Genomic DNA, 12361 nt, shown 5'->3' with positions numbered 1-12361 from the left:
ATTGCTGTAAAATAGTCAAATTCACTTTGCAAATACGATACAAGTGATACCAGCCATAGGACTAGAGGGAATGGCCTCAAGTTGCACCAGGGGAGGTTCAGGTTGGAAATCGGGAGACATTTCTTCATCTGCTCAAGGGAAGGAAGGCTCTGCAGGAGGATCTGGATAGGCTGGACCGATGGGCTGAGGTCAACTGCATGAAGTTCAACAAAGCCAAGTGCCGGGTCCTGCATCTGGGGCACAACAACCCCAAGCAGCGCTACAGGCTGGGAGATGAGTGGTTGGAAAGCTGCCTGGCCGAGAAAGACCTGGGAATACTGGTTGATAGACAGCTGAATATGAGCCAGCAGTGTGCTCAGGTGGCCAAGAAGGCCAACAGCATCCTGGCCTGCATAAGAAGCAGTGTGGCCAGCAGGTCTAGGGAGGTGATTGTCCCCCTGCACTCAGCTCTGGTGAGGCCGCACCTCGAGTACTGTGTTCAGTTTTGGGCCCCTCGCTACAAGAAGGACATGGAGGTGCTTGAGAGAGTCCAGAGAAGGGCAACGAAGCTGGTGTGGGGTCTGGAGAACAAGTCTTACCAGGAGCAGCTGAGGGAGCTGGGGTTGTTCAGCCTGGAGAAGAGGAGGCTCAGGGGAGACCTCATCGCTCTCTATAGGTACCTTAAAGGAGGCTGTAAAGAGGTGGGGGTTGGTCTATTCTCCCACGTGCCTGGTGACAGGACGAGGGGGAATGGGCTAAAGTTACGCCAGGGGAGGTTTAGGTTGGATGTTAGGAAGAACTTCTTTACTGAAAGGGTTGTTAGGCATTGGAATGGGCTGCCCAGGGAGGTGGTTGAGTCGCCATCCCTGGAGGTCTTTAAAAGACGTTTAGATGTAGCCCTTAGTGATATGGTTTAGTGGAGGTCTTGTTAGTGTTAGGACATAGGTTGGACTAGATGATCTTGGAGGTCTCTTCCAACCTAGACGATTCTGTGATTCTTCTCAGAAAGAGTAGTCAGACATTGGAACGGGTTGCCCAGGGAGGTGGTGGAGTCACCGTACCTGGGGGTGTTTAAGGAAAGTTTGGATGTGGTGCTTAGGGACATGGTTTAGTGGGTGATATTGGTGGTAGGGGGATGGTTGGACCAGATGATCTTGGAGGGCTTTTCCAACCTTAAGGATTCTATAAGCGTAGATGTCCACATTTTGCTTATAGTATTTAATTTGAGATAGGGACCCATTTTGTGACTTCATAAAGCTGCTGCAGAATTATCTCCTAAGGCATATGGTTCCATGCTTTGAAAAATTTATAGTTAAAAGATGAATAACAAGATCATAAAAAAAAATAGGAGTTAGGCTGCTAGGAAATCAAATGCCTCTTAAATCATAAAGTATCTCACACAATGTTTACATGCTCCATAATAATTATTAGATAGAGCCATACTCTGCTTTGAATGAGAAGTAAGCAATTTTCACCTTTCCAATTAATGTCAATACAGATCTTACTATTATTAACAATTCCTACTTGACCACAGTTTCCAGAGTAATTGCCATATTTGCAGTAAAAATGGATTTTTAAGAAGTTATACATAAACATGTCCTATAACGTGTGTCTCAATACTGAAAAATGCAAAACATGTCTTAGGTTACAGTATTTTTGACAATTATAGAAGACATTTAAGTTCATTTTTTTCTAACAATAAAACATGTCACAATACCTTGTCACATCATTAATCAAACGTGTTTGCAAGAGTAAGTCTCTTCTAGGCAATAGATTGTCACAGATCAAATTTTGATTGGCACGAACCGCAACTCCATTACAGACACAGAGAGAGCAAAGCACATCGAGAACCTGAAAGACGAAATCAGAAGAAAGTTGGGTAAAGGCTTTTATTATATACACTGTAGTTCAGTTTTTAACTAACAACTACATTAATCTACATTCAGAATAGACCTAAAGGAAGGAATATAATAGGCATCATCATTATTTTTTCTAAATACTCTTTTTATATATGGACTGAGTATAGTCTATATTACTGATGGTGGATATCAAACATTTGTGGAACACACATTCAGAACAGAGGGTTTGCAAAATGCAAATAAATTTCCTTTGAGATTTCTTATTCTCATTTCTATTATAAAATAGCAAGGCTATTACAGCTGCTTGTCAACTCTTCACAATATCTTTTTTTACAAACAATTATTTGAGAAATTTCCTGTGGCCCAAATAAATTAGTGGACAACTCTAAGCAGCAGTTCTCAGACTACTTAGGAACCTGTTCCGAAAGCATGCTTTCAATAAGATATTGAAAACCCATTTATATTTTAAATTAAAAGCATTTAAAAGAATTTAATATGAAGCAAAGCAGAGTTTCAGAAAGATCTAATTCTAAAGCTTCAGCTCTCTTTTTTGGTCACAGTCTGGAAAGTGAAAGATTGAATAACTGTCCAACAAATTACTGGTTAGGACAGAGTTTTGAGCAAAAAGTTTTGGAAGGGAGAACGCAGCAACATAGTGTTGCTAAGGAACACAACTTCTCACCTTTGCAAGAAAAACAGAGAAGCTTAAAGATGCATTTGAGCTCTGACATATAGTCACTGAGCAAATAGCCTGAACGGTGTAAACTGTAATAAATTAACTCCAAGATACAGCATCATCTTCACACTGCTGATTACCACTGTGAAAACTGTTGCCCAACACAAATAGCAGCAGAACAAAACATTTATGTTAGCCATTCCTGTCCTGTCTGGTTCTGAAGAACTCTGGATCACAAAGCAGCAAGCTACTCTACCCAGGTACTTACAGACACCAGTGAACTTCATTTTCTCAGCTAATACAAAATTATAGGTACAACTTTTTTTGACTGGTTATCCATATTTATTAGCTTTTCATGCATATTGCTATATTTGAAACAGAAAAGCAATTAAACGTTACATTTTTTTTTTTTTTTTAAAATCTCAACAAAGCAATTTTGCAAACATACTTCCAGGTTATTTTACTCCTTTGAAGATACTAGTATCATGTATTTCCATGTACACATTTCCCTGTTTTTTTGTTTGTTTTTGTTCCTTATCAATCACTGTAAGCTTATCAATACATCCTCAGATTTTCCAAACGTACCTTGTAATTGCGCCCATGTTTATCCAACAATGAAATAATAGATTTTATATGCTCCTCAGCTATTATATTTAAAGCTTCTGGGCTTTCAATCAAGATACAGTGCAACACTTCCAAAATACCTGTATGAAGACCACAGTAAAAATGTTGCCATTAAATCACCTGCACAACTGAACATAATCCAAAAGTTCAGTAAATAACAGGGTATCTTAAGAGACACTGTTTCTTCTCCAGTCTAAAAAGAGAATGAAAACACTTTCAAAGAGTATTGATATGCCTATGATGTAAGCTACATTAGACATCAATGCTTTATGTATCTGTTGCTTTCTGATTTATTTTGAAAATAGCCATGATTTAAAAAGCATTTAAGAAAAATGCAATTTAAACTCCTTCCTTTCAATAAGGCAGGTAAAGGTTTTAGTAGGGAGCATTGTATAGTATTTTGATATTTTGTTGAACACTGCAATATAAAAAAATATCTCTAAACAATTCTGTTATTTGCAGTTGTGCCCACAAACAACTTTGGTGTTACTTAACAGCAATGGGACAATAGTCTTGATACTTTCTGAAAATTCATCAATTTACTGAAGTCAAATTCAACATTGATTGGACGTGGTATTGCACATACCATATAAATGGAGAAAAAAACAAACAAACAAACACAAAACTGCTTGTTTAAATATAACACTTTGCTTAATAATAATTAAAAAAATAAAATCCAGATACAGTTTATTTTCTAACGCATGCTGTTTTCAAGCAAAACTGCTCTGACAAATATCACGCACAACATCTGTATGCAGTGTATTGAGAGTTAACTTAATAATAAAAGTAAGTCTCACCTGAGGAAGATTCTAATCTGTCCAATTTACTTATTAGCCAATCAAGGTTACTGGAAAATTGAGTACAATTGTTTCTGTTGCCACGAATGAGGGCAGCTGAAAAGAAATCCACAAGTTATAATTTTATAACAGTAGATTTTTTTTTAATTACTAATGTTGATCATATGTAATTTAACATTTTTAAAATAACTTCACAACAAAATAAACAAATACTAAATACATGTGTGTTATGGTAACAAAGAACTAAGATTTTCACTAATTTGACTATCAGCAACTGACAGTTTCTTAAGAGCATGCAACTTTTGAAGTTGACGGGGTCTACTGGATAAACCAAAATTTCAGCAAAAATACATTTTATCTCTGTTTTATTTCATTGCTACATTTACTTTTTTTTTTTTTTTTTTTTTTTTTTACTCCTATCTCTGGTTAGTTATAGAAATTATCCACCACTCTTGTTCAATGCAACTGTTAAGCACTGTCATGACCAATAGGTTGAAACAGTTCTATTTCCTACCAATGAGTGGGAAGTTTACACTCAAGCACAGGTTGGGTACTGTTCTTTAGCCCTACCTTCTGCTTAAAACCTGATATAGATTGGATAGCTTTTAGTCTTCAGTAGCACAAAACACAATGTTATTTGACTGCACTTTGAAATTTCATTAGCAGTTGAATGTTATAAGCAATAGAAACTTCTTTATTCTAGAAGTTATTACAGATCATTGAAATATAACAAAAAGCCTTTTGTATAAAACTGTCAAGGATTTTTATTATGAAGCATTAACTTAACATTTATTACAACAGAACAATCATGTCCAAACTGTACCTGCAGAAGAAAATCAAGATGATATCTGTAAAGGCCTACAGAGCACTAAAGAGTTTTCATCCTACTTTTCTTTAAACTCTTAAGACTGCAGTAAAAGGCAGGCAATGACATTTCATTACTTTCTTAAGAAATCAGAAGATTTCCTCAGAAGCACCTGCATTTCTGCACTACTCATGATCCCTGTGAATCTCATGCTTCAAAGCACCACTTCTAGTGTGTCTTCCTCATATTCAGATGGAACTGCTGCATTTCAGTTTGTGCCCTTTACTTCTTGTTCTATCACGGGTTACTCTTGAAAAGAGTCTAGACCCATTGTCTTGACACTCCCTTAAGATACTTAAATACATTACTAAGATCCCCTCTCAGCCTTTTCTTCTCCAGGCTAAACAGGCACAGCTCTCTCAGCCTTTACTCATGGAGGAGGTGCTCCAGTCCCTTAATGATTTTAATAGTCCTCCTCTCTCTAGGATCTCCATGTCTCTCTTGTACTGGGGAACCTAGAACTGGACACAGCACTCCAGATTTGGCCTCATCATAGCTGAAGACAGGGAGGATAACTTTCTTGGCCTGCTGGTAACACTCTTCCTAATGCACCCCAGGATACTACTGGCCACGGCCAACAAGAGCACATTTGCTGGCTCATGGTTAACTTGTTGTCCACCAGGATTCCCAGGTCCTTCTCTGCAGAGCTGCTTACCAGCAGCTCAACCCTCAACCTGTATTGATGCATGAGGTTATTCTTCCCTAGGTGCAGGAGCCCGCATTGCCTTTGTTGAATTTGATGAAGTTCCTCTCCACCCAACTCTCCAGCCTGTCCAGGTCTCTCTGAATGGTGTGTCAGCCGCTCCTCCCAGTTTTGTATCATCAACAAACTTGCTGAGGGTGCGCTCTGTACCTTCATCCAGGTCATTGACAAGTAAGTTGAACAGGACTGGTATAAGTACTGACCCCTGGGGGACACCACTAGCTACAGGCCTCCAACTAGACTGAGCTGCTGATCACAGTCTCAACTCTGAGCTCAACTCTGAGCTCTGCCACCCAGCCAGTTCTTAATCCACCACAATGAACTCTGTTTTCTGTAGTAAGTATCAGTAAATATATGGAAGAAATTCTATAACTTACATGACAGAATGAATGACACACAAAGTACTCTTCTTTGGTAGTGAAGCAACAAGTAAAATATAAAGAATACATATCCTGTTTTTTTAACTTCAGTGGAATAATCAAAGAACTTACCTAACAATTTGTAAAGGAGATTTAAAATTTCTTTCCATGTGGTACCATTTTCTTCTCTGGCAATTTCTGCAAAATGAGCTGCACTGTTGGAGTCATTTAAACGATCAATGCAATTCAAAACTAGTGCCAGCATGCCCTATATACATAAAACAGAGAGGAAAAACAACTATATATGAAAAAAGCATGTGCTGTCCTTTTAATATTTTTTTCACTGTTCTTTTAAAAATTGCATTATCTTAGTTTAAAAAATGACTGTGCTTATAAGATATAAATACGTATTTTTCTATATCAAAACCACCTATTGTGGAGAATGATTCTGTAACATTCCTTACTCAGCTGAGTGTCATAAAATATAAGGAATAAAACAAAGCTGACAATAAAGGCTTTTATTTTTTTTGCAAATAGAATCTTTTTTACATAAAATCTTCCTTATATAGAAAAAAAAACAATTTATACACAAAGGAACTTTACTTAATTAATAACGGTGGAAATTTTGCTGGCCAATAAAATATCTGTAAAACAAAGTTGTTAAAATACCAGAACAGATTTTTAACTTCAGTTTGGTTTGAGACTAAAATGACACTGAAAACCTGCAAGGAATTCAAATACGGCTAAAAATATTGTAAATTATACTTCCTATTTATAAAGAAGCATAATTATTCTGATTTCAGAAAGCAGCAATTCTAGAATTATGTAATACATATCTTTCACTAAAGCTAACCTTTTCCCAATTTCTAGACATGAAAAGTTCCTTTTTTATACCACGGTGGACAGGCAAGACATCAGAAATAACATCTATCATTCATCCAAGTTTTATTATTCATTTGGAGCATCAAGGATGTGTAAATGTGTAGAGAGAAGAATACTTTTTTTTTTTTAATCACTATAATTTCTTTTAACAATAGCACCTGTTTAAGGATGCTTAGAAGCATTAAGACCAAATTTTATCAGAGAATTTGTGGCCTGTGAAAAGTATGGAAGTCAAAAATACATAACAGCAAGTTATCATATGGCATTACAGTCCATTACATATACACACACATCTGAATGATAATGTTTAGATTCCTCTCAATGTTTGTGACATTTAACATCAAAATACGGTAACAAATCCTTTCTCTGTACCTCTTCTTTGAATAGATTTTGTCTGTTTTTCAGTGACCGAAGCTTGCTTTGTTTATCCTCGTGTTCCAGGTCTTCTTCAGGAGGCTGGAAGTAAGTAATCAGGTCTTGCAGAGTCTGAGCCATCTCCTCAACAGGCAGGGCGATGGGTGATAGTGTTCTGTTGTTTCCACTAAGGAAATCAAGAATGACATAGACTGGCAGCATTATTCATTTTCACACTAATTTACAGTGTAATGGAACAGCCTATTTTCTGTTCATATCTAAATCAAGTCTTTTTATACATAGAACATATGTATATGAACAACAGTTGATCTGAATTGCAAACCATTCAAACATCTATTGTTCAGGTGTTCTATACTCAGAGATTCCTGAACTGGAATCACATTTCCTCTTCTGCAGTGACTTAAAGTGAGAGTAAGATTGAAAAAAAAAGAAGAAAAAAGAGAAAAAACAAAGTAAGGAAGAAGACAGATGAAAGATAAAAGATGTAGCAAGGTCATTTTTTACAGTAATATATATTGTTTAGATGCTTTAAATCCTATTGATGTTACAGGTGCATTTTACAGATGGCCTAAAATGTTAGCAGTTATTGCAGCTGTACACCCCCACTTGTCTAGATGAAGAATGCAAAAATAGCTGGTAATCCTAACCATTAATTAGTTGCTTCTGTATCTGTTCTATATAGGAAGTAAAAAAGCTGGGATTTAAAAATATAAAGCATTTCAGGGAATCCCAACTGTCAGTAAAATAATGTCTCTTTCCCGTTCAAGCATTTGCTCAAACAATCTTGGATGACAGCCCCATTTTTTAGGGTCTGACTCACTATTATAGGTAGTGTAATCTAGGAGGAGCTGACTGATAGCTGAGGTGGCTCTTTTTTTATATCTTCAGCACAGGAATTAAAAAGAAGTAGTGTAGTCCTTTGTGAGTAAGTAATGTCATTTTAAACACACTAGCATACAGTGTTCTGTGGAAGCAAATTCTTAAATGTAAACTCTTTTTTTTTTTCGTGTATTAGGAAGCAACAGAAGGATAACTACTTGATTATCACATTGAAAACTTCTGCCAAGCACTGTGAAAAAATAGCTTCCTAAGAACTACATATATCCTTAATTACTTTATTGTGTACTCTTCCATGTTATCTCAGCAATTATAAATGAATATGCATTGACACCAAACTGTGTTTTACCCCAAAAATTCTCAGATAAAAACATATCATATAGAAGAGATATAGTAAGAGATATAGTGAAAGAAACATGGAACTTTCACTGAAGCAAAGATCGTTGTCTTGCTGTTTGTTAGAGTCATTGTCCTTTAAGTATATTAGTGTAAGATAAATGTTATAAATAGTTATAACAATTATAGGGAAAGGAGATATAATTATATCATACAATTATAAAGGAAAGGAGAAAAAATGTAACAAGATAGCATAATAAAATTGTGCTTTAAAATGTACCATAATTTCAAACTAGCATAGCTAAAGGTGTTATTCAAAAGGACAAATACAACTACATATAAAAGTTATATATCAGTTTTCAAAATACTTTCCTTCACTAGCTGAATACTAATGCCTTTATCAGAACAATTAGTTTAGAACTATTTCTATGTAAAGTTTCAAAGTTATTGATAACTAAGATTTGTTGAAATTAAGCTCTACTGATTAGTTACAGAAAACATTCTGAATAACAAGCAAGGGCCTTAACAAGCAAGATGATATACAGCACATGAACAAAGCCTTTTGAACACAAAACACACTCCAAGATGATGGAAAAAATTAAGCTGAAGCAAGTGCATTAATAGGGTGAAAGAAAGTCAATTTTGACTCAGAAAATTTATTTCATCCATAATATTGTTTAAGTAGAAGCTTGAATCCAGAAAACCAAACTAGGGATGAAATGTCATAAATACAGTATAATTTCTTGCTGAACATGTTATTTGTTCATTAAGATTCAAGATCTCATGAGGACAAAGGATCTTCTTTCAGCAACATATAAATTTAGATAAAATGATATTAATGTCTAGCACATTTGTTTTGTTATCGGCTGAGATTATACCTTTCCATGGAAAGAAAGGTATTATGTTGCAATGCGTGGCAAGGATATTAAGCAACTACTTACCAAGCACGGCCCTTTATATAACCTTCTTGATGAATCAAGATTATGATAAATCAAATTTATGTCTTATTAAATTGTTTAATTCCCCTAACTTTTTAATGTCCTTTGTAGTAATGATTCTGTGCTTAGGGTACTCATATATTGCTTGTTTAACAACAACCAAGTCTCCAAGGGCATTGGTGTTCTGATCTGTGGAAACAGTTATGACTGTTTCCACATTAGGTTTGACTTCTATTATACAGTTAGTGGAACAGTCCAATCCCAGATAATTTGTATTGAGGTGTAATTACTAACTCCGTTGCTGTCTTTTGAAAGACGGCAATGGAGTTAGTTAGAAAGATTTGAAAGAAAAAATATTCAGAAGGTAATTCTACTGATTCTAGTCTAATCAAATTTAGAATCAATAATAATAATAATCAATATTTATCAATAATAATTTTAGAATCAAAACTTGAGTTATTCCTTTTAATCAGATACAGTTGCTGTTTCTCTGCTGAGATGCTCTTACTGATTTTGCATATTCTTAAATCTATTTCACTGCATATATATGTGTCAGTTTAAACCACAGATTTACGTGACAGAAACAAGTTAAGATGTTGTTCTTTGTATCTTCTCAGCTGATGCTTTGCCTTTTGCCCTAATTGTTCTTACTGCAGATAATCCATCATACAGAATACAGTTCACCAGAGAGGTCTGCCTTCTCCTCTGGTCTGTAAGTCTTCCAAATACCACAGGGGTGACAGAGACTTAGAGAGTCAAGAGGATGGATGATTAAAAAGGTACAAGTAAAATGCTGCAGCCAAGATACTAAAGGTAATAAAGGGGTATTCTCCTTCCAGATATGCAGAAATCTATTTTGTGTCTCCTTCCATTGCTGATGTGTAAGGACTTGGGACTGCTATGATTTCACAGAAAAAATCATAGAATCATAGAATATCCCAAGTTGGAAGGGACCCATAAGAACCATCAAGTCAAACTCCTGGGTCTGCAAAGGACCACCCAAAAATCAAACCATACATCCAAGAGCATTGTCCAAATGCTTCTTGAACTCCGGCAGGCTTTATGCCAAGACCACTTCCCTGGGAAGCCTGTTCTGGTGCCTGATCACCCTCCCCGTGAAACACCTTTTCCTGATATCCAACCTGAACCTCACCTGTCATAGCTCCATGCCATTACTTCAGGTCCTCTCACTGTCCCCAGAGAGCAGAGCTCAGCACCTGCCCCTCCCCTCCCCTCACGAGGAAGCTGCAGGCCGCCATGAGGCCTCCCCTCCATCTCCTCTTCTCTGGGCTGAACAAACCAAGCGACTTCAGCCACTCCTCATACCTCTTGCTTTCTACACACTTCACTATCTTTTCAGCCCTCCTTAGAACACTAATAGTTATATATCATTTTCACATCCTTTTATTATCCTTTTGTCCTCTGTGATGCCCAAAACTGCACATAGTATTGGAGGACTGGAGGTGACACTGTAGCAGCGCAGAGTAGGGCAGGTCAATCCCTTCCCTTGGCCAGCTAACAATGCAATGCTTGAGAAACCTGAGCATATGTATGGCCCTTCTGTCTGCCATGGCACACTGTTGACTCATGTTCAACTTGCTGTTGACCAAAATCCCCAGATCCCTTTCTGCAGGGCTGCTTTCCAGCCTTTCGCCCCCCAGCCTGTACATACAGCCAGGGCTACCCCTTCCCAGATGCAGAATCTGGCACTTGCCCATGCACTTTCATACTGTTGGTGATTGCCCAGCTCTCTTACTTGGTAAGATCTCTCTGCAAGGCCTCTCCAACCTCGATGGAGTCAACAGCTCCTCCCAGTTTAGTATCATCTGCAAACTTGCCAAAAAAACGTTCCAAACACTACATCCAAATCAGCTTTGAAAACATTGCAGAGAACTGGCCCTAGAATGCTGCCCTGCAGAACCCCACTAGTGACTGGCCACCAGCCTGATGTAACTCCATTTACTATAACCCTATCCTGTTCTATTCTATTCTGATCTTGACAGTAGAGTAAGCATCTATTTTCCTTTCATGTGGTTTGACAAATTTGAATAAAGTTAACTACAGTATTCAGTTTACCAAGACAAATAGAAGATAAGAACTCTTTTCTGAATATTCTCAAGTTTAATTTACTGTGAATACTTACTAAAGAATTATCCTGTAATCATTTGGCATCTTCGAACTAGATTCTGGTCCAGTTTCAATCTGGCATCGAGGTATTGGATTTCATCTAAAGAGTCTTAAATAAGCTGAGCTTTATCTATTTAATGGCAGTACTCATCAAAATGACAAATCAGTAAAAATAAATTGATAACAGCTTCTAAATATAAATATTTGAAAACTGGAAGTAAGGATTTTGTTAGAGAAATTTTTCTCATTTCAGAATATTTAAAACAAACAAAAATTATTGTATACAAGATGGTAACAACTACCTTAAAAACTGGCTGAATAAGCTTGTAGTATTGCGAATGATTCGAGCAGCCTGGGATTCTTCATGCTGACATCTTTGTAAGGTTAGACCATCATCCATATGGCCTTCTTGGTGCAATATAACCTATTGAAAGTCAGTAATTATCAAAACCATGATTTTAAAAACCTTTAGTACTTTTAAATTCTTGTAACATTTATTTCAATATTGTACTGAAAAGAGTAATTGCATATATACTGAGCTACTACGTTGTGCTCACTCTGAATACCTATTTATTAATTAATTACAAATTTGTCAGTTTCACATAAAAGTTATTTGGCGATGACATGACAAGAACTTTCATTATTTCTATATTCTGTCTGTTAGGGAAAGATTGTCACTACCTTAAAGCATCATTCACTAAAGGATTCATACACAAGAAGACTACTGACAAGAAAATCAAGCTGGAGTGACAAACATCATGAAAATTACAATGCAGCTAATGGAGCAACAGCATTTACTAGTAACTCCTGATTCATATAACTGTTCTCTGCACATTGTGTTGGATTATTAAGAGAACCAGATGTAAATATCATAGGAACATCAAGCAATAGCAGAGATCTTTCATTGGGTTGTCAACTTTCCCTTTAACTAAATACCTAATTCCACAAAAAAGCTGGCATAATTTTAGACACCACATAAAATAAACCTTGATTGTTGAGTCATT

At 36.5% G+C, this 12361-nt stretch overlaps 1 protein-coding gene across 3 annotated transcripts in view; it reads right to left on the bottom strand.

Annotated features, from left to right (window-relative positions):
- Positions 1-12361, bottom strand: part of RYR3 (ryanodine receptor 3) — a 243301-nt gene that overhangs the window by 137567 nt on the left and 93373 nt on the right. For all 3 annotated transcript variants that reach the window (XM_083839378.1, XM_083839379.1, XM_083839380.1), the window contains 6 exons: positions 11660-11781; positions 7117-7285; positions 5995-6130; positions 3936-4031; positions 3100-3218; positions 1697-1830 (listed from right to left, as the gene is read on the bottom strand). In XM_083839378.1, the coding sequence (XP_083695504.1) occupies positions 1697-1830; positions 3100-3218; positions 3936-4031; positions 5995-6130; positions 7117-7285; positions 11660-11781 (776 nt within the window). The remainder of the gene's footprint in view (positions 1-1696; positions 1831-3099; positions 3219-3935; positions 4032-5994; positions 6131-7116; positions 7286-11659; positions 11782-12361) is intronic.

This window comes from Anser anser (assembly GCF_964211835.1).
Source record: "Anser anser genome assembly, chromosome: 5".
Classification (NCBI taxonomy): domain Eukaryota; kingdom Metazoa; phylum Chordata; class Aves; order Anseriformes; family Anatidae; genus Anser; species Anser anser.
Note: the sequence above shows the minus strand (reverse complement) of the source record. Positions and strands in the feature narration are given on the sequence as shown.